Source organism: Symsagittifera roscoffensis, chromosome 1, assembly GCF_963678635.1.
Source record: "Symsagittifera roscoffensis chromosome 1, txSymRosc1.1, whole genome shotgun sequence".
NCBI classification, from domain to species: Eukaryota; Metazoa; Xenacoelomorpha; order Acoela; family Convolutidae; genus Symsagittifera; species Symsagittifera roscoffensis.
In genome coordinates, this window is record NC_087062.1 from 85,318,076 (window position 1) to 85,341,984 (window position 23,909).

General features: G+C 37.2%; 1 protein-coding gene across 2 annotated transcripts; it reads left to right on the forward strand.

Annotated features, from left to right (window-relative positions):
* The first annotated feature begins 1,037 nt into the window (after window positions 1-1,037).
* Window positions 1,038-23,432, forward strand: LOC134851421 (protein SSUH2 homolog). Of its 2 annotated transcripts, XM_063867500.1 has the most exons (6): window positions 1,038-1,851; window positions 8,824-8,877; window positions 9,684-9,969; window positions 19,870-19,986; window positions 22,444-22,563; window positions 22,961-23,431. In XM_063867500.1, exons 1-6 carry the CDS (start codon window positions 1,797-1,799, stop codon window positions 23,352-23,354), a joined length of 1,026 nt encoding a protein of 341 aa, XP_063723570.1. In that variant the 5' UTR covers window positions 1,038-1,796; the 3' UTR covers window positions 23,355-23,431. The 2 variants fall into 2 exon arrangements, with proteins under 2 accessions (XP_063723570.1, XP_063723577.1); XM_063867507.1 differs by lacking the exon at window positions 8,824-8,877 and having other exon boundaries at window positions 22,961-23,432.
* The last annotated feature ends 477 nt before the right edge of the window (window positions 23,433-23,909 follow it).

Here is a 23,909-nt window from a genome sequence, read left to right on the forward strand (position 1 = left end):
TTGGATGCGGTGATCATGGACTCCGAACATCCGCTTGCTTTACTGCTGTTTGAGAAAACAGCCATTCTACACGCACAAATAGCAACACAAAAGTGAAAATCCAATAATTCCAAAAATGATTTTAATTTTGAGGAGTGGTATTTGAAATAGCTGCAATCAATAACCGTAATTGCAACAAGTTTATTCGATTTTGCATCTTACAAGCACCAGCTGTTTAAGCTGATAATAGGCAGATGTAGTAGCTTCAATCTTTATACACTAGTGGACGAAATTACGCGCAAACTCAGGATTACACTCTCTAAAAGTTTGTTTTCAAATTCTATTTTGGATATTTCCTTCACCATTCAAAAAATTTTTTTAGGTAGACCAAGAGCAAATACTCAAAGCTATTCTCTATTAAACTATCAATGTTTAGTTTCAAACACTGGCCAATGTAATCCGGGTCTGAAAATGTAAGATTTCTTCATCTGCACTAAGTTTGTCAATCTGCGTGAAAAAGTAATAATCCTCAGAGTTTAGTAAAATATTCACACTGATGGTTTCAATTTGGTGGCGTTCAACAGTGCCGAAGTACAACAGTGCCGAAATTGAATAGAGTTTAACAGTGCCAAAAAATATGGTTTTCGGCACTGTTGAACATTAATTTTATTTTCGGCACTCTAGTACCTCGGCATTGTTGAACACCCCTCTAAGGGCAGCGCAATAGTGCCGAAGTACATCAGTGCCGAAAATAATTTTATGGTTCAATAGTGCCGAAAATCTAGTTTAGGCACTGTTGAAAACTTTTGTACTGCCTCATCTAATTGCTCATGTTGAGCGCGAGTAAGGAATTGGTGGTTACGTAGCAAAAATTAGACAGGTCAAAAAGTGGACATATATTATTTTAATGAAAGAGAACCGACAGAAGAAAACTAACATACAAAATAAATTTACGCTTTTGATTTTCGAGTACGTTTATTTCTCTTACCTTGATTCTGATTGGTTAACACTGGTATTTGTGTACTTTTTGTCAAATATGAAATAAAGATTGTCAACTTTTGACCGCAAGCCGGAATTAGTTTTGGAACACTTCGCTCAATTCAATTCCGTTGGAGTGGTATATGCGGTGGTGGTATACATGTCTTCATAACTCATTTTGCTCATGCGTAAACTTACGATTCAAGCGCATATACTACCAGAGGTCTTTGACTGTGGTGACTAGAAGACACGTTTATTTCTGAACGAAGACAGCGTTCAGAATTAGAATGAAGGTTTTCGTTCTCTCTATAGCTGAAAACGTTAATTATCATTTTTGTCGGTGATCGGCTTGATAAATCGAGTATTAGAATCGTCAGCATTTACCACTCAAAATATAAAATTATACTTAAATACAAAAATTATTCAAAAATATTTAAATTTCTTTAAAAAAATCCAGTCAGGACAAAACAACCTATTACAGAACAAAATTTTTAAAATGTTCAAATTGAGAAATCATGAGCTAAAAAATTTTCAATCTTAGAGTTTACGACGATCCGTCCGCAGACCAAGGCAACAGATTTCTTTTTTGTAGAAGTTATCCCCTCTCAACATATTTTGCCTACTTACGCTTCAATACTATCGCGATTGCTACCTTATTTTCAGTCTTTTTCTCAAAATTTCTTTTCTTTTGAATTCCTGTTTATGTTTTTCTGATTACAGCCGCACGCTAAACGTTTTATAAATTACTTTTTCTTATAGAAATAAGCTAGTCACCGCTGCTGAGCGACTAAATTAAGAGTCACACAATCGCCGCAAGTTTGAAAACAACTGTCACAATAATGGCCGAGGCAGAGTTTCACTCAATTCAACCATCAGCACCCGATGCACAAAATGGTAAGTTTCTCTGCAGTTTCTCCAACAGTTTTTTTGGTGCGTACTCACAGAGCCGCATTCCCGAATAGCCGAACAAACTCAACTTTTTTGTAAACTAATATGCAAGAAAACAAAAAATGACTAAAAATTCCAGTTCACCCAAAATTGGGACTACTTTTATCCAAACCATTAAATTAGAATGTCTGATATTTTTCCAAATTAATCTAACAAAAAAATCCAATAGATTAGAATTTTTTTAAAATAGTTTTGCTGTCGTGGAATTAATTAGCAAAAAAGTCGACTACTTTAATAACTTGATATTTTTTCAGGCCATCTTCGAACAAATTTTTTTTACCATCCGGAAAAATTTTTTTTTTGGCTATCCGGGAACATTTTTTTGGCTATCCGGGAACAAGCTATCCGGCCAGTAAAACTTTTTCGGCTATCCAGTAAACAACCAATTAACAGCAATAAACAAATTAGTGCATTCAGAGGTAAGTGGGGAGCTGTATCTGCCTCTGTCGCAGAATTTTTTTTCTCGAAAATTAGATCTCTATAGCTTTTTGATAAAACAAAAAAAATTGACCGATTCTAACCCCTAACTCACCTCAACTTAATAGTTTCAATGATTGATGTTTAGCTTTGAGCGAATCGAAATTTTTCGGCTATCAGGGAACAAAAAACATCGCCATTCTGCAATCAACATTACAAGGCCAAACTGTGCATTTTGTGAATTGTAAGCGGATTCCGCAACAGACAAAAATCTAATTTGTCCCGGAATCCACAAAATTGTTTTTTTTTACTTTGATCTTCTCTGCTGTTTTGGATTCCACACACAAATAGCTAAAACATTGTATTGCTCAAAATTGCTCCAAAAACAAGCAACTTTGCGGAATCCGCAACAAAATAGGTGGAATCTGGGACAAGTTTGTGGCATCCATGAACAAATAATATTATATGTGTTTGTAAACTTAACCTGTCGCTGAATCCGCAATTGTAATTGGAATCCGCAATTTTTAAGCGGAATCCTCAAATTGTAAGCGGATTCTGCAAATTGTAAGCTGAATCCGCAATATGTAAGCGGAATCCGCATAAATTTGCGGAATCCACTTACATTTCCGGATACTGCTTATATTTGCGGAATCCGGAACAACTACCTATATTTGCTCGTTGCAAAATACGCAACAAAACTAATGTGCCAAAAAAATATACGCTACAGGTATTTGTACGCGGAATCCATTGAAATTTTGTAATTGGAATCCACTTGCATTTTGGAACATGTTTAAAGACTTGTCAGTGGAATCCAGGAACATACAGACACAAAATTGTGCGCCTATCTAGTGCACAAAATGGCCTCGTAATGAGACAATTTTTCGGCTCTCAATTTTTTTCACGGCTATCCGCTATTTTCACGTATTTTTTTGATAAAATCTTTAAAAATTTTGAAATCTACAAGGCCACAATTTCCAAACACGGATGTTTTCAAAGTAGAAGCTTTCTAGCTATCTAGAAAAAAAAACGTTTTTTTAAACATGGTTTCATGCAGTCTTCCACGGGCCAACTTAGATGTCAAGTCTTCTTAAGCAGATTAACTTTGAAACTAATGACACTTAGTCTATGGGCTGTTATCTTTTGAGAAAATGATTGCTTAATGTGTTTCAGGGCAAACGCAAAAGGTTAAAACGAAAATCAAAAAAATATATTTATCATTTTGTGGTCACATGATAGAAAATTAGTCATATTTTTGTCTTGCTTTTTCTAAATATAACAAATGTTTGGCCCGAATGTGAGAATTTTATTACTAGCATTCTTTGCCAACCAAGTAGTCTATAGAGACGAGTAAAGCGTGTTAATAACTATAAAGTAAATTATAAATTTAATCGGTGGAAAAAGAGATTTTGAAGTTTACAAAACACCATTCCAGTACTAAGAAAATTTTAAGTTACGCATTTTGTGTGTAAAAGATTTAGTTTTCATTTTTAAATTTAATTAACGAAAATAACTGTAGTCAAAATGCTCAAACTATTGTTAAAGTAGCAAAATTTTTGTTTTTATTTGCTCTAACCACATTAAGAAATGTAACTTAAATTGCAAAAAATTAACAAAAAGTTTTCTTTTCAAAAAACTTTTGGGCGGCTTTTTTTGTGGTTTTTGTAACTGGCAATTCATTTTTGTTTTTTTTTGTTTTGCAATAAAAACGCTTCGGATTCTCTGAAATTCTGTCTATGATTCATGATTGAGAAATTTTGGCTAAAAACAGGTGCAAAAGGTGTCCGGTATTAATCTAATTTGAACGTAGTCAGTAAAAGTCAGGAAGGCGTATAGCATGCTGGTAAGGCGTTCATTTTGAGGGCGTAGCACTTTGTGTTTGATCCCCCGCCCTGGCAATGTTAGTGAAAGAGGACGAACTCTGGCCTGACATTATCTATCACATATTGGCTGATTTCGTCTGCAAAAATTGGATGGAAGCCTTCATGCGCGAAGGACCGAATGCGCGAAAATAATAATCAGGCAATCACATTTCAGTATTCTAAATTTTGGTAAGAAATTAAACATTTCCAGGGACTGGAGTATTGATATTAGCCGAATCTAAAAACGGCAGAATTATGCAAAATTTTCGAATTTTTCATTGACCGCTGCAAAAGTAGGACAAATTTTACATTTCAAGGGTTTCGTAATGAAGGTAGCAATTTATTGCTTCATTTAATTCATTTTAACTGAATGGCAATTGTTTCTGTTTAAAAATTGACTTTCGGCTAACTTTGTCTTCGGTCCTTGGCCTACAAGTTTTTTCGCCCATTCGGTCCTTCGCGCATGAGAATAGCCCCCCAAAAATTGTATCACGTGAAATTTCTGCACGCAAACGTATGGCCTTGAGTCGCAAAAAAAGTCTTGTTCAACAAAATGACTTGCTCTGAAATGAGAGGAAATAGGAGAAACATTAGTAGATCCTCCCAGTCCAAGAAAACAATTAAATCAAACCCATCCGTAATCTTTTTTCTTAATTCCATTGATCCTGGTTGCCGTCATTAAGCCAACTCGTCGTCAGGCCGAATAATAAAAACGAGGATTTTTCGCCAAGAATACGCGGAAAAATTACAGTAGCCTTTTTTGTCCGTAATGCGATGAAAGAAAAGAAGAAAGTGCAGATAGTTGAAATTTTAGTAGTTTAATAATTATCGGTTAAAATTGTCGTAAAAAAACGTTAAAGCAAAAAAGTCAAGTAAAAAAGTCAGAAACACATTCTTTTTGTTCTAATTTTTCTTTAAAAATTGAATTGCCAGCTAAGCGCTAAATCAAAACATGAAAAGTTAGTTTATTAGAGACAACGAGTTTTTTTTTTGGCCCAAGAAAAAAACTTCCCAATTGTAAAACCTATTCGCTCGCGAAACCAACAAACTCTTCCCCGAACCAATTTTCTACAACCTCTACTATAATAAATAATTTGGAATGCACGCCTAGTGTTACCAGCACTGAAGAACGACGTGAAATCGAAATCGAATTAATTATAATTTTTATACAGATAATCTTCTGTAAAAAATTGATTTACAGATACTTAAACTGATTTAGAATAGGACACCCATGCTATTTGACACACATGCTATTTTACCGGTCTCCCATTTGGAATGGAGAATAATATATTGATTCGAGACTTTCATTATAAGTAGGGTTCATATGTGGAATCGAGCCAAATTTTGTAAGCCTGAATCCGGCGTGAATCCGTTGTTTAAAAAAGGCCGGCCAGGAAAATTAACAACGAAATAATTGGCCCAAACGTGTTTGATATTTTTCATTAAAAAAAACTTTTTATCGGAGCAAGTAAATTTCACCTTGGCGGTCATTTTTACTGCTGATTCAACGTTTTATAGAAGCAAAACTTGATTCTTTTTCTATTTTGCGAGAACCATTCTTATGAATAATTTCTACTGATTACGCTCAGGTCCGATTGTTATATTTTATTTCAAAAAGCTCTGCCCGAACCCGTTCTGAAACTGACCGGCCCGAAACGCCTCAACCCGAGCCGCAACTTGTTTATTTCCTTCTCTGCTAGGGCTGAAGAAATAGTTGCTAACAAATTCTCAAAAAACGAAAAGTTAACTCTAGGAAATTTTTTTGAGATAGTTGCTAAATCCTCGAAAAGTGGAAACTATCAAAAACAATCTAACTTAAAATTTGTTTACAAATTGGTTCATTATCTGAAAATTTTCGCTCACAGCGGTAAAAAGCGGTTTCTTACAATTAAGTAAGACTGAACTGCCAATTTTAATTGCTGGCTTCATGAGGTTCATACTCACAATTTTTCATGAAGAAAATCATGAAGCAGAAGTAAAAGGGTATAAGAACGGCTGACTTTGAAATTAAAAAAGTAAATAAGAGATAATTAACTAAAAATATTGAAAAAAATTTCAAGTTAGTTTTCTTTTTCATACATTACGAGAGCAAACTGTGCGTTTTGTGCATTTTAAGAGGCATGTAGCATTGTGGTAGGGTGTTCAATTTGAAATCATGAGATCGCGTATTCGATTCCATGCCATAGCAATTATAGTGTGTGGGGATGAGCTCTGGCTTCAGGTCTACCACAGCTTGACCAATTTCGGCTGCAATAGTGGTACCACGTGAAAGTTCTAGACGCAAAAAAGCGGCCTTGAGACGCAAAAAAAAGAGCTTCGTTCAACAAAATTACACAGTCTGGAATGTGGGGAGATAATACAAAAAGACTATCCTCGACAGGACAGTTAAGGCTCGCTGATAGCTCCTCTGCGATTGGCAGGAACCACATTAGTATCATCATTATGATTTTTGTTCAATAAGCTCCTCTCGTAAGTTCCCAAAATTGGCGAGAGTCTGAAGATCAAACTTAGCAGTCCATATCTCTGAAAAAGATTCGAATCGATCTATTATCCGCGCCTTCTCCGAAGAAAAAGACAAAGAAGAGGGAAAAGTCAGCATTCTTAATCGTGAGACAAAAAAGTTGAGCTTTTACATCAAATATAAAGTGTTTTATAGTGAGCTTTTAAATCATTTTGAAATCAAAACATGACAATAAGCATGTGAAAACTTTAAATGCTTAAATTTTTAACTCAAAAAATAAAAGTTTTTAACTAACTTTTCACTCCATTGACATAACACAGGGTCAAAAAATGCCCAAGGGGGTGCGGATTTTTTCAGGGCGGAGGAATTTAAAAACTTTTTGAAAATTTTGTTTACTATTTAGGCCGACCCGGACTTGACTTTTTGGTTTAATTTGACTCCTGGTAGACTTACTACATTTGACTGATAGCTAGAAGGTCGGGATTGGAACTGAGTATAGATAGAAACTTTAGATGCTTGGAATAAGTTCGCTATCCATGAAAATGGTCTCTCCCACCCTCGGGAGGTCCGATTGTTAATGGAATAATTATGTAAGGACCTTGGGAGGATTACTGGGTAAAAATAGCATGGTTAAGAGGGCAAAAATAAAAAGTGGAAGTTCACGGAGGTCAAGAATTAGTTGATTAGGGTTGTATGACATTTGTTTGCTCGGTCGAGTTGTGACACCTACTGCATACCGTGTATCTGATAAGCGTGAAAAGATTGATGAAAGAAAGAGAGCTTGGCACGCGGCAGAGTTGACAGGGGGATGGACGTGGTCACAAAACTTGTGCGGACGGGTGATATAAGCGGATGCCAGGACTGATAGAAAATGGTGTGACTTAACTAAAACTAAATGTAAATAAAGATAAGGATCTGAAGGGTATCGGAGATCCTTCGAGAGTTAAAACACACACGCTAACAGAGCAAACGGTTGGTTCTCAGTTAGAGAGAGGACGGTTGAGCAAGCCGAGAAGAGTAGATGGTCCGTGGAGGACGCTATTGCTTAAAGCGAGGCTAGTTGTGCCGCACAGTTGTTGGTAAACCTGATTCAACCCCGAGTTTAGTACCGAGTTAAATTAAGTGTGTGAGCAAGTTGCGCTGCTTGAGCAGGTGAGATTGTAACTGCTTTAATCGAGGGTTGACGATAGATTTGTCGACGTGGTGCCCGAACGGAGTGAAGAGTGGGCTCCGTTATCGAAGTTGTTAAATAATAGTTAACTCATTAAGTGCATTTTAAATTGCTTTTTTCCCCGTTGCGACTGAGAATTTACTTATTGTGCCCACGATTTGTTAAACTAGCTAGAAGGGCAAGAGGAGAGCGGAAAAAAGCTTAATATAAGGAGGAAGTTGCGTAATTCTTTGATCGGCCGATTTAGTCTGACCACCAACATAACCCTTTCGGGATTGTGGATAATATCGTGTCTCAGTGTCCCTCGTTGTTACCCAGTATAAGGGGGAGAAACTCTGCGGCCGTTAAGTAGAGTGAAATCGTGCTTAAAGAAGACAATTCTCCGAGATAAATGTACAGTAAACATTGCGTTCAAATGTGTGGTAAAATTGCGTTAATTTTTCATTGAAGATGACTTTCCTGAAACGCTGAAACGTGTTGTTTTGAAGCGTTGGAAAACATTTGTAGTATGATCTAAGACTCTTTTGGCTTGTAGTCCCTCCAGCTGGTTGTCATGGAGGAAAAAGAGCCGAACAAAGTCTACTGGTGGGTCTCGAATCCCCGTCCATCTGATATCTGGATATTGACTCTATCCACTAGGCTACAGCCCTTGATTCAGTTTCTTAGTTTTAGGAGATTAACAATGTTATAACAAGTGTAAGTTTGCATTGTATTCGCTACTGCTATTGTGTATACTCGAAGCATGTTTATCTCGTTGCGGTTGAGCAGTGAACTTGGGCCGTTTATGGTCGGCTTGGCCCGTACAAAAGAATTTTATAACAAATCAGCATTCTTAGCAAGTGTAATATAAAATCTATTAACGCCTTGTTATAATTAATATAGAACGAGTTAGGTTGTTTTCTATACTTCAGAACCTGATAATAATAAATCTTTTAAATCAAGAGGAAGAAGTTGTTCTGAAGATGTCTTTCCCTTACCTTCAAAAATGGCAATTTAATTGTCTGTTTTAGCCCCGTACCCAGCAGACTTCCCAGATCAAACTCACATTTCAGCGACACCTATCAGTAAGGTCAAAACTTGAACATTTTTTTTTCAAGTTTAAAGTATTCTACTACTAAGTTGTGAGGTTTTGTTAATGTGGTTGAAACTTTGCCTAACCCCGGCAATTAACGAGCACGAAGTTTGGTTGACTTCGAACGACCAACTTCTATGAAAAGTCGGAGACCATAGCCACTTCTCCTCGCTCGGCCCTTTTCATTCTGGGCAGAAATTTTCATCAATTCTTACTGATGACGCGTAGAAAAAAACTTATGCAAACGAGCGATAAGCGGATGATCAATTTTTAACCAAAACAAAAACTTCTAATTAGGAGATCGTAAGGCGTAATTTAAACCCTCGATCTATCATTTGCTGATAGCATTTCTTGGTACGCCTGCAATAACAAATCAACAATATCCGCTCATCGCAAAATTTAAAAATTATTGGAAAGAACTCATAACCCCACCCCCTGGAGTTTTACCCACTCCACTTATTTTACTTTTACAATATTATTTGATCACAGAAACTATGCACGGGGAAGTAAAAAAAAACTATTGTTGTTGATATTTTTGCCATGAAGATTTTACGGTTGGGATTCACTCATTTACGAATATGAAGATTGAGGTGGGGGGGGGGGGGGGGGGGGTTTAACGTCATTACGCAGCAAGAGTATGTTTTGTTTTTGGGCACCTCAGAACGTAACGTTTTTCTGTCTATGATTTTTATTTTTTCCATCTTGAATTGCAAGCAAAAAAACTGAATTTTTTTTCGAGTTGTTGATTATTTCCTTCTTGAACAGCAAGCAAAACAAGATGATTTTGTATTTTTACAGCTCCTTATCCTGTAGCACGACCAGTAGAGCTGGCGTCATTTTCTGCACAATTTTACCAAGATATCATCAACCAGGAGGAAATCACAGATGCGTTCTCTGATCACGTCATCAGCACTAGTTGCTGTTTCAATGTTCCCGAAAACCCGAAGAAAGACATTGTAATTGAAGAGTTTAGGACAAAATTCAAACTTCAGTACAGGTTGTGCAGTTATGTTGAGGCAAGAAAACGCACTACACGGAGTGAAAAAGGATCTCATCCTGCTCACATTTCAATTGGATCGAACAGGTTCCAATTTATTCTTTCCCATTTTGAACCGTAAGCATTTTGAACCAGGCTCCAAATTCTTGTTCCAATTCTGGTTCTGTTTCAGTTCTGGTTCGCAAGTTTCTAAACACAAAACGCACTCCAGTATTTGTCTGCTTACTGCTGAGTATGAATACGCGATTGACTAAGTAAAGACCGCACTCCCAAATTTTTGTTGAACTTTTGGCTCCCAACTTTCACTTTTTAATCAGTCGCCAAAAATTCAGCGTCGCAGATAACCAGCCGAAAGGACCATTTCTGGTACAAAATTGGTTATAGTTTTTGGCGCGCGCTCAAAATTGGCATACACTCAGGGTTCATAATTACAATTATTTTTCACGAAATTTGTGTAAAATACGATCATTTCCAAATTATACTGTTTCATTTTGAAATTGATTTTTTAAATACTGCTTCTTGTATACACATTTTTATCCGCGGAAACCTAGCTAACACTAAGAAAAGAAACATAATATTTAGTATTCGTTATTAGTCGGCAAATATTTCGGGTCACAATCAAATTTCAGCCCAAGAACGAAGATAAGTCATTGAAACATGCTACACCTTGGGTTCCTCTCTCTCTCTCTCTCTCTCTCTCTCTCTCTCTCTCTCTCTCTCTCTCTCTCTCTCACCGAAGTTATGCTGAAAAAAAGTGTTTCATTATGTTTTTTGACTTATTTTTCATCTTATCATCATCAATTGAAAATTTTAACAATCTTGCCTATACCAGTATCCCAGTTATCTCTAAAAAAGTATGAGCCTTGTCTGTTCAATTGGATGCCACCAAACAGCTGCAAAACGGGCCCTTTTTGTCAGAGAAGGGGTGGAGTTTATGAATGGGGCTAGCATTCCTTTATTTTCTTCGGAAAATAAAAAAGATTGCATTGCTATAGGATGTTTAATTCTCGTAGCTATTAAAAAGACCCGAGCCAACCCAATATTTTTAGCAAGAATTGGTGTACCGACTAAAAAAACTCAATCTGCGGCTCGTCTATTATGCGTTTTCAAGTAATGCAGCGTTTGGAACATTTAGATAATTTTTTTTCAATCTGCGAAAATGCACCGATTAAACTAGCTTTCGTAAGTGTTCTCGGATGTTGAGATTCTTCACGTAGATTGGCGCACTTACCGAAGAATGAACATTTTGTCAAAGTTTATTGAAATTTATAGAAACAGCAACCATTCCAATTGTACCTCAATTTTCATTAACGAAATTCAACTTTGCGTATCTTTCGTAGTGACTGAGACGCCAAAAATTTTCGCCGGAGGCAATTCTAAAAATTTATTCGGCTGTTTTGCAGATTGGTTTGACTTTTTGTCAATTTCGCAATTATTTGGCATTCCTTACTTGCTGCAATCTGTTATAACACATTAAAATTGTTTTTTGTGTTCTCTTGTCTGTGGCAAGTCGACATTTTGTCAAAAGCGCCTTTTGGACAAAAGTGACAGCTAGTAGTATTGAGAAAAAAAAGACAATTTGCACCAAGAGGCAATGAGAGGTTTGAAATCTCGTCCAGTGGCCTTCATGAGACGCCGATAACCTTCATGAGATTTGTGAACAGTTCATGTTTCGGTTCTGGCAATCATGGAACACGTATCAGCACAATTTCGACTTACTAGTTAAAAACTACTGATTGTCGCTGGTGCAACTTATCATTCTTTCAAAAGTTTTCGAACTGTAGTGTTTGACCAATTGTCGCTGCTTTCGACCAACTTTCGTCTCGACCATTTGTCGCTCTCGGCCAGTTTTCGCTTATGGCCTAATAGAACTTTCGACCAGTTGTCGTCTCAAGCTTTTTATCGTACAGTATGGAAAGCAATCATCCTTCCTTCGAAGGATTGCATCTACCTGAAAAAATTTGTGTAGAATAGTTTCTGGTAGTGTTGGAGTAAACAAATTTTCTTCGTACTTGTCATACCTCGATGTATGATCTTCTAATTCCAGGATCCGAATGGATCGGCAAACCGATATTCTAACGCGAAGCGAGATAAAACAACTAGTTGGAACCAATGTTAATTCATGGTCTGACCGATCATTCGGTCGTTGTTTGAGAGAAGATCTCTCAAGGTCGACTGACTAGCCATATGTATGGTTATAACATACATTAACATAAAACATATGTATAAATATATATAACTAGGTTTTGTCGGTCCATGCCGGATGACATTCCCCCTTGAGACAATTTTAGTTTACTAATTATACATACGAATTGAGTTTTAGGGTTCACATGGGACCGTTGTAGTTTTTTGAGTTAAGAGTCCCCGTGGGACTTTGAGTGTTTGTTTATTTTCCTTCTTTTGATGGTTCCTCCTCTTGTTTATTGTGTTCCTCGTCATCCTGCATTTCATTGTCGTCAATCTTTTGTTTCTTCTCGTTTTCTTTGAAAAGTAGGATCTCATTGTTGTTGTCTACCATGTCTTCTTCGGTTGGTGACGTCAGGTCCACCACTTCGGTGTGTTTGGTGCCTAGTTTTGGGCTGATGGCTTCAATAAATTTTAGGCGGGCTTTATATTGTGGGGTCTTATCCGTAAAACCCATCTCTTGAATTCGAGTCTTTAAACTCGGGTATTCTGATTTTGGTTGCTCGGGTGGCGAGTCTATCTCAAAGCGAATCTCTTTTGTTTTCCCGCTGCCCGCTGACTCAGTTATCGTGTTTATTGGAATGGCATTTCCAAATGCATTTGTCAGCGCCAATTGTCGATTTTGTGCAGACTTTTTTTGTGGTTCTGGTGGTGTTGGTGGTGTTCCTTTTTTATTTTGACGTTTTGGCGAAGGGGCTACATCCTCCAAAGATGTGGTGAAGTGGTTGTCGTCCGAATGACTTGATGAATTCTCCAGTGTTCTTGTTGTTGTGGCTTTTTGTATTGGCACCTCCGACTGTAACGTCATCCCTCTAGTTTGTGGTTTTGCTGGTGGTCGTCCACCAGTTCTCTTCCCCGTAGCCTTTGCCTTTCTCTTTGTTGGGCTGCTTGTTTGTTGTCGTGATTGCTTTTTCGTTATCTTCTTTGGCAAACCCGTGGTTTCAATTTCTTCGAAAATTGCGTGTTGTGGCGCGGTGTGGTTTTCAATGTCAAAGAAACGTAGACATGATCCAGTTCTCCGTGCGGATTTATACGCAACATAATCACTAAGCCCAGAAGGTATAAAAGGCCCGTAAATTAGAGGGTTCGGTGCAAAAGCTGTTCCGCTATTTCTTAATAACCTTGGTTGTTTTCCGAATGTTTGTACCCAAGCGGTGTGTGGAGTATATGTCAAAATTTTCCCATCAACTGTTATATATCTTTGTTCGAGAGTTTTTGGGTTTTTCACTTTCGTTGCTATCCTAATTGATTTCCAGGCCACCTGCTCTTTACGTTTCTTAGTATGATGTGCGTCTATTGTTCTCTGTATCCCTTGTTATCTTACTTTAAGCTTATCTTTTGCTTAGTCTATAACTTTAAGACCTGCACCTGTTTTCTGTTGTGTCGGAGAGTTTTGAATTTTCTTTGGCATTTGTGGGCTTGTCTTTCCTTTCTCCTGAACTGACACCTCATCTTCTGATCATCTCTGGAGATCATGCATGATCTCAGCGGGTAGGGGCGGCTTTGTTAATTTCTTTCTATATAAACATGCATGTTTTGCGTTTTCCCAATTTAAGTAATTTGGTGTACTACTTGATGCGATATTCGATAACGGAGTGTTTGGTTATCGGCCCATGTGTGCCTCAAGTAGTGAAATTTTTGTGATGCCGTGTGGTGTGATCCGCAATGTTTTTTTATCATCTCCGCTACATCAAAGGCTAGCCGGTATGGTGTTTGTTTTGTCAATTCTCATTACCGCTAACCTGTGTTTTAATGTTTGTATCATTCGCTCAACTACCTCTATTGCCCTGTGATCGTCTACCGGTGCAAAAAGTAATTTCATATTATTTGAGTTACAAAAAAGTTGAAATTTTTTTGCTCTGAAATTTTGAGCCTGAATCTTAATCTTCGTGGTACACCGTTGTTGGAAATATAGCGCTGCATGAACTTAATAGCAATGTCTGCTGTTGTGTTGGAAACAACTTTTGCTGTGGGAAACTTTGACCATTTATCTATGGCAACCACAATATAAGCATCCTTATTTATTTCATCAGGGAGGGATCCTGCGAAATCTAACTGAACTTCCTCGTTAGGTTCTACTACCGGTTCCATAAGAAATGAATGTTTCTTTCCTAAGATGGGTTTTAAGTTTTTACGTTGTTCCATACACTGCTTGCAATTTTGTGCCATGTGGACAATGGTTCGGTGTATGTGCGGAAACCAGACATGTTGGCATAGATCCAACATGGCCGCCGATCCAGGATGAGTTAAATCTAGACTATCAAGAACTGTTTGTTGCAATTGAGTTGGTATTACTATCCTCTGGTCAATTAGTAGACTGTCTTCGCCGACGTGGAGCCGATTTCTAATGTTGTGCCAGTAGGGTCCATAAGAAGTTTTGATAGCCTCCCAATCCCTTTTCTTGACAAAATTGATGATTGGGCGGAGGTTGCGGTCTTTTTTTGTTGCCGAGGCAATGAATCGTACTCCCAGCACCTTTTGAAGCTTCTTTCTGAACAGTGGGGTGTCTTCCTCGGTTTCCGTTGTATTTGTGGATCTTTCAATTGTTGCCACCACTCCATCAGTGATCAACTCATGGCTGGCCTCGAGTGACGTATTCTTTGTCATCGTTGGGGGTGCCTCTTTGTGACTCGTCTCCTCTTGTATAGTCTTTGTTGGGTCCACGCAGCTCACCCAGACTTCATCGTCCGATTTTTGTTCTCCGGATAGTTTTGTTTGTGTGGCTTTAGAAATGACTCCGGTCTCAGTCTGGCAGAATTTTGATTCTTTTGGGCAGGCGATTTTTTGGTCTCGGTTTCTTTTTTTTTTTGCGCCGTCTGGTTGGTCCGGTGGTTTTCTGTATCATCGCTAAAAACGATTTTTGGAAAGTTTGACTTCTTCCGGGTTTCCTCCGCTTTCTATATGACTTCTCGTGCATCCTGTACTTGCGTGAAACTTTCGGTGTTCGATTGTTTCCTTGAACTGCTTTTCTTTCCTTTGCCGGTTGGTTTTTTGTTCCAACGCGGATCGGAAAGACTTTCCTCCCTGTCCGACGATCCTTGCCCCCGATCAGTCGACTCGGTATATTGTTGTTATGGGATTTTTAGAGGATCTGAGCTTTTCAGTTCCGAGGGGATGAAACCTCCCGTGAATCCACGCGTATCTGATCGTCTGTTCATTTCGCAGTGAATAAGGTGGACGGTTTTTTGAGCTGGTTTAAGTGTTTCTGATTAAGAATGACAGAGAGCTGACTGTTTGTTGGCGATTTTCGAGTGAGAGTGAAATCAAATTTTAGTTCGCAATTGACCGTGATTGGAATGTTTGGAATGTTCGTTTGTTAATTGAGTGTTTGATATAGCGTCTAATAACCCTTTGTTTTTCGCGCGTTTTTTGATCAGTTCATACGGTGCAATGTTTTGATTGGCTAGATTCTTTAGAATGACGTTGTCAATCAATTCGAGGTTGTTTATGAATGCATTAATTGATGCTACAACAAATTCCTCGTCATACTCGCTGGGGGGTATTGCCAATCCAACTGGATTTCGGGATATATAGTCTATCAATCCCATTTTATTTCCCGCAAGATGTTTGATATCAAAGTGAAATGGCATTAATCTATCAATCCACCGTGTTAGCCTACTCTGACTCGTTTTTGATCTTTCGCTTGTATTTAGAGGGCTGATTAAAGCTTGGTGGTCTGTAGGGACGGTAAATTGATTTCCATACAGATAATATTTGAAATGTTCGATATCCCAAACTTTTCCTAATATTTCGAGTTCGTTTACGGAATATTTTTCTTCGAGGGAGTTTAAGAAACGTGATGCGTACGCTGCAGCTATCCAACCCTTTGGTAAACTTTATTCTAACGCTGCCCCTAAACCTGTGTTAGATGCGTCACAAACTATGCGGGTTTCTAATTGATGGTCAAAATGTTTATTTTGAGTAATTGCAGCTACTAGTTTTAGTATGGTTTTGAAAGCTATGTTATGTTCCGTGGACCACTCAATTGGTTTTTTCTGTTCTGTTTTTTTTTTAGCAATGGACGGAGTGCAGCAGTTGCTTGTGCTAAATTTGGTATATATCGTGTGAGGTGGTGTATTGACCCCATAAAACTTTTTGGTTGCTTAAATGTTTTTGGTGCTGATAGTTTTTCTATTGCTTCGGTTTTCTTAATGAGCGGTGTTGTGCCTTCGCTATTAATATTGAATCCTAACCACTCAATCTGTTTGCAAGCGAACTTACATTTCTCAACTGCAATCGCAAGGTTTTCCTCATCTAATTTGTCCAACACTGCTTTCAGCTTCTGTTGATGTAGTTCGGTAGAACCTTTCGTAACTATCAGTATATCATCTAAGTATGCATATGTGTTTGTGCAGTTTGTCAAAGTTAGATCAAAGGCTTTTTGGAATTTGGCTGGCATGTCTGTGAAGCCGCAAAATCCAGTTTGGAATCGATATGTTCCTGTTGCATTGCCACTGATTAAGCTGAAATTGCACTGTTCGCGTGTTTTCTGGTCCAGCGGGATTTGAGAGTATGCATACCGAAGGTCAAGTTTTGAAAACAACGTGTGTTTTGTTTTGTCTGATTTCACTACTTGTGCGATGTTATCTTGTAATAGATCAATATTGGGCATTTGATACTTGTTTTTATGAATAAATTTGTTGATTTTCTTTGAATCCAACGCAAGTTTGCCTGTTTGATCTTTTTTTACAGTAATGAAAATTGGGCTGATGAATTGTCTATCCGAACGTTTATCCAATTCGATAATGTGTTTCTGATCAATCAGTTTGCTTAGTTCTCCCTCCACACGTTCTTGTAAATGTATCGGAAAGCGGCGACGTTTTTGTTGTATCGGAACGAATTCTTTAATAAACTGTGTTTTCATTGTATGATTCTTGGATTTTCCGATACGTACGCACAGTTGTGCGAAATTTTCTTTGATCCATTGTTTAATTGCGGGATCAAACTCTTCCTGTTTTCGTATGGCATGTTCGTTATGTTTTTGATGTTCTTGGATTAGTTTAATACCGATTTGTGGTAACAAGTTTCTTCCTATAATGTTTGCTTTCTTATCATCGACCACGATGAGTGGAGCTGATTGAATTTTCCAGCCCCTTGACTGGATAGCAATAATCAATCTACCCTTTGGAACGATCGTTTCACCGTTGTAGCACGCTAAGTTTCGCGCGGAGTCTCTTGTTGGGATAGTTTTAATCATTGCCTCTTTGTTATTTTGTTGAAGGTGCCGTGCGGTTTTTTCGTTGAGAAAAGACATTGGGCTTCCCAAATCAGCAATAGCAAACAATTGTTCTGATTTTGTTTTCATTTTGACAATGTGCCCGTTTAAGTCGTCCTCTGATAGTGTTCTTGTGTTTTAAATCTCGAATGATTCTCCGATTGCCAACACCGAAAAGTTATCTATTGGGTAATCCTCCCAACCGTTGCTGGAAGAAAATTCGGCAAATGCCACTGGATTGTTTTCTGTTTCGAGATTTTCAGTCTCTAGCTCCTCCTCTGTATCTTCTAGATAGTTTACTTGTGTGGAACGAAAACTTTAGCGAATTGGCCCCGTTTGGAGCATTTGGCACATATTTTATCTTTTGCTGGGCAGGACTGTAAATGGTTTTGATTATATTGATTTCCGCATTTATAACACTGTTTTGACTACCTGTATTGGTATTTCTCTGTTGTCCTCTGTTGTTTTGTGACCCACTTGGGAACGGTCGTCCTCGAGTACCTCGTCCTCTCTGTGCGTTTTGATTGTTAGAGTAGTTAGCGCGACCCCGCGTTTTTATGTAGTTAACCGGTTCTTACTTTGGCGTAATTTGCTGTCCTCCGAAAGGGTTGGTTTTTATAGTGCGACTATGTTTAATTCCTTTTTCTCTACGTATAGCATATTCATATGCGTCTTGTGGGGTACTGGTTTGTGCTAATAATTCTTCAGGTATTTTGTCATTGTTCATGTGTGCGGTGAACATGTCTTAAACCCATTCATCCTCGCAATCCCCACAATCCGCTCGCGATGCTAGTTCCACGAGGCCTGAATGAAATTGCTCTAAGCTCTCTGTTTTCTTTTGCTTTCGACAGATGGAAATGTACCTTTTGAAAGCGATTGTTCTAGTTGTTACAAAAATATCCTCGAGGGTTGTCATTAGTTCTTGTGCGGAGACAGTGTACAAAGTACTCCTTTCTCTCGTGCTTTTATTACGTGGTTCTCCCAACTAACTCTTTTTTCTTGGTTTCTGACTTCTCTATTCTTCCTTTGTGCCTCGATTTCTCCCGTGATTTCAACCTCTTACATTGGTTCTGGAGGTTCGACTAATGCTGGTCGGGCTCTTAATAGATTTCGTACTTCTTTCCCATCTTTCGCAAATATAGCCATTTCCATTATTGCTGCTCACTTAGACCACTCTAGTGGTGGTTCAACAGATGCCTTCTCCCAGAACGGGTTTATGTTGAGTGGGTTTTTAGAGTATCCTGCTGGCTGCGCCATGTCATACCTCAATGTATGATCATCTAATTCCAGAATCCGAATGGATCGACAAACCGATATTCTAACGCGAAGCAAGGTAAATAGCTAGTTGGAACCAATGTTAATTCATGGTCTGACCGGTCATTCGGTCTTTGTTTGAGAGAAGATCTCTCAAGGTCGATTGACCAGCCATATGTATGGTTATAACATACATTAACATAAAACATATGTATAAATATATATAACTAGGTTTTGTCGGTCCATGCCGGATGACAGTACTCAAAGCCATTTTTTTGTTGTGTCCAAGTTTTCCTGTTACGGATTCCGAGACAGCATAATATTATGCTTCATATTTATAAGTGTTGGTTTAAGAATTTTGCAATTTTTACGTAAAATCTGCTGTTTTTTTTGAGCCATGCAGTCTTTTAACTATTTCTTCGTGGAATCCAAAACAGCTAAGAAGATCGAAGAAAACTAGCAGTGTTGCAGAGTCCGCGACAATTCTGTTTTCGGCCTGTTGCGGAATCCGCCTACAATTCACAAAATACACAATTTGGCCTCGTAATGATTTTCACGTAATGACTTCCCATTTGGCCTCGTAATTTGTATCAAACTTCTAGAAAAAGATCTCAACTGGTACATAAAAAATTGATTAAAAAAAGTCCTCGGAAATCGAATGCTTTAGTTTCGGAGAAAGTCGAACCTGATCCATTTCTGATCTAATGCTCGATCAACTAAGGTCGAAACTAGACATCGCGCGACACACCGAGCATCTCCTATTATGACGTCAAATTCGGTTTTTTAACTGAGCACAGAAATTTGCTCAAACGTGTCTGGAGTCCGCAGTCTCATCTTCTGCACGTTGTTGTGGTTTTTGTAGCTGAAATTCAAAGTTTCCTACGCAAAATTCTGACAAAATATCCAGCGGAAATCCAGCGAAAAATTTTTATACATTGATAAAAAATCCGCTTAGTGTAGTCTTTGAGCATTTTTGTTCCATTGCAATTCAGCATTATTATGTGGAATCCAATTCAAATTTTGCGAAAAAAAAACTAATTTCGTGGAATCGGAAACAGTAGAAAAAACGTACAAAAAAATGGTGTCGTAATTAAACAAGGGTTAGAAAGGAGTCGGTTTTCTGACTGTAACTCTCAACAAAGAAGAAGTTGGTGATGTTTGCGATTGTATGCTGGTTTTCAAAATCTAGCGGAAAAAAATAGCCCTGGTTGACCTGCCATAGATGATTACCGCTGGCAGATCGAATTGTTTCCTGATCAGTGGCCATTTATTCATGATCAGGAAGTATGCATGATCCATGATTGGTCTGACTTAAATGCAGTTTTTATTTTCAGTGATCTGTGGTCATATGATCTGAAGCCCTCCTGTGATTGGTGGGAAGGATCACGGGAAGTTGAAACATCGCGAAAAGTACACACATGTCATGCATGTAACGGCCAGAAATTCGACAGGTGTGTAAAACCTTTTAAGCTTACATTTAATGAACAATGATTTACTATTCAAATTGAAATTTGAAAACTGAAATTGAAATTAAAATTGATTCAAACGGTTTCAATTTAAAAAATGATTATAACAACTGTTTTAAATCACAGTCATACAGGCAACTGTTTTCACAAAACTTTTTTCTTGGCTGTTTTTTAAGATCAGGCACCGCGCAATCATTCGATACGTCAAACATCCGAAAAACTAAAAAGCGTTAGAAACATCCAAAAAATGAAAAAATGTTAAGCATCCGAAAAACTGCTTTACTAGGTCAAACCTCCGACATGTTTCAAAAAGTAGAGCAAAGATTCAGGTTTTGTCGTTTGCTTAAAAGGTATTATATTGGTCGAATAAAAGTGACAGCAGAGTCGCGGCGAGGTATCCCGATCTTGGCCAACTGTTGGAAAGGTTCTCTATGAAAACAAAGATAGCCGGGTTACTCTGCAAGTAGCACAGAATGTTCCGACCATAGCTTATTAAAAGAAACAATGGGGTCGATTGATAGATCTTTTTGTTTCAATTAGTAATTAAAGTTATAAGTCCCGGTTAGATTTCATAATAGATCATAGTCGATCTACTCCTAGAGTAAAAATGATGTTTATATAAACAGATAAATTTAAAAAGATGATTAAATTGAAACGTTTAAAGGTTAAGCACAACTGTTCATCTTGTTTTAACTTTTACCAATGGGAGGGGATATATAATTTATGAACTTAAAACTGTACTCTCTCCTAAAAACTTTTGCCGAGAGTTAATTAAAAAGTTATTGTCCGCTGCTCGTCGAGAAAAGGGCATAATGTCTAGTGCCTGCTGTCAGTTGAGAGTTGGCAATTACCAGTGCGGTTGCTCTCGGTGTCTGTTTTGATTGTTTTATTAAACTTAATAAAATGTTTTGCTTGAATTCTTTACGTGTTGACTCTACAAAAAAGAAAATTACGATAAAGAAAACTTAGTTTTCAATTTTAATGATTTTTATATTAAAAAATCTGTATCTAGTTTAACTGGAGAAACTCATAATATTTTAACCTGCCTTAGGAACTTTAAAATTCGGAGCAGTGGGAAAATCATCTATATTCAAAGCCAAAAAAATAGACACACCCAATTTGACTAACGTCGTGGATAAATATTAAGTTCCCTCAATCATCCGTTAAACTTAATTAAAAATCATTTCCAATATTACAATACTATTAAAAAATACAACTATTTTTTTTCAAACTTTTGTCGTTTTTTTCGGCGTGTTGCGATGAAAGGAGCTGAACAAGAAACTAGGGGTTAGATATATTCTACAGCCATACTAAAATAAACAAATTGAAAAACAATTTTTTCTTAAAAATTACTAGAAAAGCGAAAAAATCACACAAAAAATTTTCGATTTTTTTTGAAGTTTGCTGACGTTTTTTGAGTTTTTGAAAAATTGATTCGAAAAATGCGCTAAAAGACTCGAAGTAACTAATTTTACCCGAGTAAAACTAAAATTTTACTATTAAGTTAAGCTATTCTTATTTTTTAAACAATTAATCAATTAAAACAAAACTGCTCGCTCGCTCTATTCGCTAGAAATCAGACGAAAAACCAAAATTTTAAACCGGTTTTTCTCGACACTGGGTAAACTTTTTCAAAATATTTAAATATGGTTCGAATCACAACTTTAAGAGCTCTAAAATGATATATCACTCAACCCAGTCCGATGATTATTTGTGGTACTTGATTTCGCGTGGAAAAAGAAAAACACACGCGAGTACAAAAGTCCTCCGGAACAATTTGAAATCGGCGTATTGAAACATCTTAACTTTGAATTATTTGAACGACATATTATAACGTAATTATTATATAAGTTCGGATGTTTGTCGTTGCGGACGGATGTTTGACATATCGGATAAATGCCCTATGTCCTTTCATTGTCAGATTTTCAAAGTGTTCAAAAATTAGTTATTTGAACAATTAAGTTAATTACCTAATTCACTACAAGGTGTGGTAACATCAGAAAGTTCAATTAATAATGTAATCAAAGACATCAATTGCGTAATCCACTTCAAGAGGTAGTAACTTCAGAAAATTTTAGAACTAAACCTCGGTTATCATATTTAATGATGTTATTACATAATCCACTCAAATGTGTGGTAACTTCAGTAAGTTAAGCAAATAAGTATGTAATCATTGACGTCATTACATAATCCAGTACAAGGTGTGGTAACTTTCAAAAAGTTTCAGAAGTAATTAGGTTATCTCATTTAATGAGGTTGTTACATAAGCCACTACAAGATGTGATAACTTCAGAAACTTAGGCGAATAATTTGTAATCATTCAAGTTATTGTATAATCCACTACAATGTGTGGTAACTTCAGAAACTATGCAAATAGTTATGTAATCATTGGCTTTATTACTTAATTATGTAATCATTGGTTATTACATAATTCATTACAAGGTGTGGCAGCTGTCACGGCACTGGAAGAGTGGGCGAAGATGGCAATGAAGCTACTTGTGGTAGTTGCAGCGGCAGAGGCTTCAGAGAATGCTGCGCTTGCAATGCGACAGGATTCATCACGTACGTCGTTACAATGTTTTTTTTTTGCAAAATTAAAAAAAGTTGTTCCTCGAAGTTTTTACAATATTCCATTATTGTGGAATTACCTTTGCTAGGAAAATTACCTTTCAGGTTTTTCATTCATTTTTTGTCGACCAAATCAGAGGCTGATCTATATTTTTTTCTCGAATGGGAATTTTCAAAAATTTTACGAAAATTTTGTCGACTTTTTTTCAGGTCTATAAAAAACTATAAAAACCCTTTTTCAACAATTTATTTGGGGAGCGCTCCACCTTCAAAATAAGCATATATTCGATCCGAAGGCTCCTATAGAAAATTTTAGGGTTTGTCGGCCAAAATCTGATGTCAATTAGGCGTTAAATTTTTTGAGTTAAATGTTCGTATTTTTGTATTTAAGAGATATAAATTTGGTTGTTGCCGAATATAAAGAGAAAGATGACTTCCACTTCGAGGGATCTCAAGTGGGGGTTCCAGATGAGAAGCTTGAAGACGTCAGTGGAATAAAGATGTTCAATGACGAGCAGTACCCATTCATACCCCCCATTCCTCACTACCCCGAATCAGCCACTCTAGATGGTGCTGTAATGAGTATACTTCAGAAACATCACGAGAAATACGCGGTCAAAAAAAGCGACTACAAACGAGTTCTGAAACAGAAGCACTCTTTGATGGCTATTCCTGTATCTGAGGTGGATCTAACTTACAAGGAGAAAGAATACAAGGCATGGGTGTATGGATCAGAGAAAAAAGTGTATTGTCCAGAAATGAAGAAATGTTGCTCGATTTTGTAGATTCGTCTTTGTATAATTACCCAAAAAATACAGTTAATTGCACAAAAAAAATTCAGATTTTTTCAGGTTTTCCTGTGTTAATCTCTTTTGAAGGAGCATTTTGCACAATATACCCCAAACGAAGGTTAAAGGGGAAAATCGATTAAAAGCAGAGCGCTATGTCTCTCAAAAACGCTGAATAAGGGCGGACGTTCGGGAAGGTTTTTGCAATTTTTGACTTAAAGTTTTGACTACGCTAATTCGTATCAGTCCATATAACTGTTTCAATAATTCAAGCATTATTATCCACGAAAAATTTTGAACAGAGTGAGCAAAAATTTCCATTTTCCCGCTCAATCTGTTTTAGTTGTTAGTCAATAACAATTGATGACTAGAAAACAAGTGATAGAAAATTGGGTCATTTTCAAATTTTTGCAATTTTTTCGGTGAACTGATAAATATTTTTTTCTTAGTTGCAGTTTTTGATAGAACTATGATCTCTTTTTCGATTCATTGCAATAATCATTTGTTGAACAAAATGATTACAGTCTGATTGTTTTTGCTATTTCCAGAGCA

What these genes read in the sequence shown, in the direction of transcription:
- LOC134851421 (XM_063867500.1), top strand. Translation starts at nt 1,797, where the DNA reads ATGGCCGAGGCAGAGTTTCACTCAATTCAACCATCAGCACCCGATGCA. An exon ending in AGCACCCGATGCACAAAATG is followed by an intron (nt 1,852 to 8,823) that starts GTAAGTTTCTCT and finishes TGTCTGTTTTAG; the next exon opens with CCCCGTACCCAGCAGACTTC. An exon ending in CATTTCAGCGACACCTATCA is followed by an intron (nt 8,878 to 9,683) that starts GTAAGGTCAAAA and finishes GTATTTTTACAG; the next exon opens with CTCCTTATCCTGTAGCACGA.